General features: G+C 53.2%; 1 protein-coding gene across 1 annotated transcript; it reads right to left on the minus strand.

Annotated features, from left to right (window-relative positions):
* Window positions 1-256: 256 nt before the first annotated feature.
* Window positions 257-2031, minus strand: LOC119403521 (uncharacterized). Its single transcript, XM_049418354.1, is given in 3 exon segments — window positions 257-1625; window positions 1667-1908; window positions 1911-2031. Coding segments are annotated over 3 exon segments (1662 nt in total). The 3' UTR covers window positions 257-326.
* Between the last annotated feature and the right edge of the window lie 364 nt (window positions 2032-2395).

Here is a 2395-nt window from a genome sequence, read left to right on the forward strand (position 1 = left end):
TTACCTTTTGTCGTGGCGGACTGTATACGTTCAGCACTAACAAGCTTCCCTCCTTTTTTCGAGACGGGAGAATTTCTAGTAGGACGTGCTCTATGTTTCGTACGCCAGTGTCGTGTTCTACAGCCGTTATATTACGATGTATCAGTGTGGTGACTGTTGCTTTTTCAGCTAGAGTGCTATATGATTTGTATCCTGATAACTGTGCGGTCCCCCCAGTTTCCTGGAGGGCGATTACATCTGGTGCTTGCTTGGTTTTTACGAATTGCTGCAGGTTACCCCTTTTACGACGAAACCCACGACAATTCCACTGCCAAATTGTGTACTCATTAAGCGGCGCCATGTTGGCTACTCGAGTTCTCTATGCAGCTGTTCTCAGCTGCAGGTGGTCTGCTGTACGGCTTGCTCTTGACCGGCCTAGCTCCTGCAGGTCGTGCGTCTTTCGATACGTTTTCCAGCTGCGCTACTCTACCTTCGAGGGCGTCGAACCTCTGAGACATTTCTACTCGCATCTGCGTTATCTGTTGTTGTAGGTCCGCGCGCATCTGCATGAATTGCTGCTGTAAACCTACGGACATTTCCTGAAACATGCCTTTTACTTCTCCGAGTGTAGAGTCGGTTTGCTCATCGGCGTTTTCCTTTGCCCTTCGCTTATGCGGTGGCGTCTCTGCACTCATCGACGCGGGAACGGGCGTCGCCGGAGCTCGAAGAGGTGTCGACGCCCTGATGGGTGTTGGCGTGGTATGGGTCATCTCTGAGTGTTTCTGATTCTTAAGCTTGGCGTTTTCCACTTTAAGCATTTTTACCTCTTCCCTTAGCGTCGCGTTTTCTCGCGTTATTTGCTCTAACAACTGTCTGATCTGTGCTATTTCCTGTTCTAAGGCGGACCCCGCGCGTGTAGGTGTAACAGCAGTGCCAGAGACCGCGTCTGCAAAGCTCACCTGTGCCTGGGGTTGTACCTCTCCTTGGGTGGATTGCAATCTTGACGTTGCCGTGGATCTTGATCGGGTTCTCGAACGGGTTCTCGAACGTGTTCTGGACCGGGTCTTCGACCTGGGCCTGCGACGGGGCTTTTCCTGACTGTTCCCCTCGTATGGTCCCGGGGGTGAGCCTTCTGTTCGCTGGCCTTCTGATCCCTGGGTGTTCTCGCTCGTTGCCTTGCCAGCTCGTTTATTGTAGTCGTTGATGCCGTATGGTGTTTCGGCCTCCGCTTCTTCTCTTCTTCGTCGCTGCCAGCGTCTTCGCCGGACCAAATACGGTATCTTGTATTTTGCCTTGCAGCGTCTGTCTCCCGTAAAGTGACCTTGTCCGCATAGCTGACATCTTGCTTCACACTGGTGTTCTTGCGTCGGATTCGCCACACCGCATCCTCTGCATATTTTTTCGTCTGGGTTGGGGCAAACGTCCGCTCTGTGTCCCAGCCTCCCACATTCGTAGCAAATGTCAATGTGTTTTCTGTACAGCGAGCACCGGACGATGAGTGCTCCGTATTTCACGTATCTCGGCACGTGAAGTCCGTCGAAGAGTACGATTACATTGTCTGTGTTGCCCATCCTCTTCGCGTGTAATATGCTTGGGTTTCTTGCTGTCACTAGGTTGTCTATAATATCTTCGGAACTTTCTTCTTGGGATATCCCTCTGATGAGTCCCTTAGTGTGTTTTCCGGTGCGGCTCTGTAGGCGCTGGCTTCGTGTTCTTGCTCTGCCACTCGTATCTTCGTGATGGCTCCGTACCGCCTGGCTCGCTCTTCGGACGGCGTGCTGACGACAACAATATTCTGCTTGTAGTTTATGCATATACTGTCTTCTTCTGCTGCTTCGCGACCGACGCCAGCGGCGTTTCTCAGGCAGCAGTATATGCGTGCCTGCCTGTGCTCCGAAACGCTGAGTCCTCCTCGTGGTCGCACGATCATTTGTAATCTTCTGCCGGTAGACGAGGAAGCCGGCTTGCATTAGCGATTTGGCGTATGGTTCGTTCACCTTTCCACTTGCTGTCCCCAGGCGCGCCCGACGGCGCAGCAGCGTCTCTTAGCATGGTTCTCTTCGGGCCTGAAAGCCCTTCGGATGTTTTCGTGATGTTTCTTCTGCGGACTTCGCACCATCCGGCGTCGTTGGTAAAGTCCTCCGGTTGCATATCTTCTCCTTCCACACTTACGACCTCCATCGTGGTGCTAGACGTGCCGTCGAGACGGTCCGGGACGCCCCAGGCGTCCTCGTCGACGCGTTAGACCTAGCTCTCCCCGCCGCTGCGGCGGCGGATGCAATGTTTGATCTGCGTGGCGACTCAGAATTATCGGTGTCAGTGCCGAAAAAGTGGCTCACCTTGTAATAGTTGGTATTCAGGTGTTCGGCTGAACTTCCTCCGTCGATTGGTGTAGAGCTTTTAACCAAGTTCTGCG

The sequence above is a fragment of the Rhipicephalus sanguineus genome, chromosome 8, assembly GCF_013339695.2.
Source record: "Rhipicephalus sanguineus isolate Rsan-2018 chromosome 8, BIME_Rsan_1.4, whole genome shotgun sequence".
In the NCBI taxonomy this organism is placed as follows: Eukaryota; Metazoa; Arthropoda; class Arachnida; order Ixodida; family Ixodidae; genus Rhipicephalus; species Rhipicephalus sanguineus.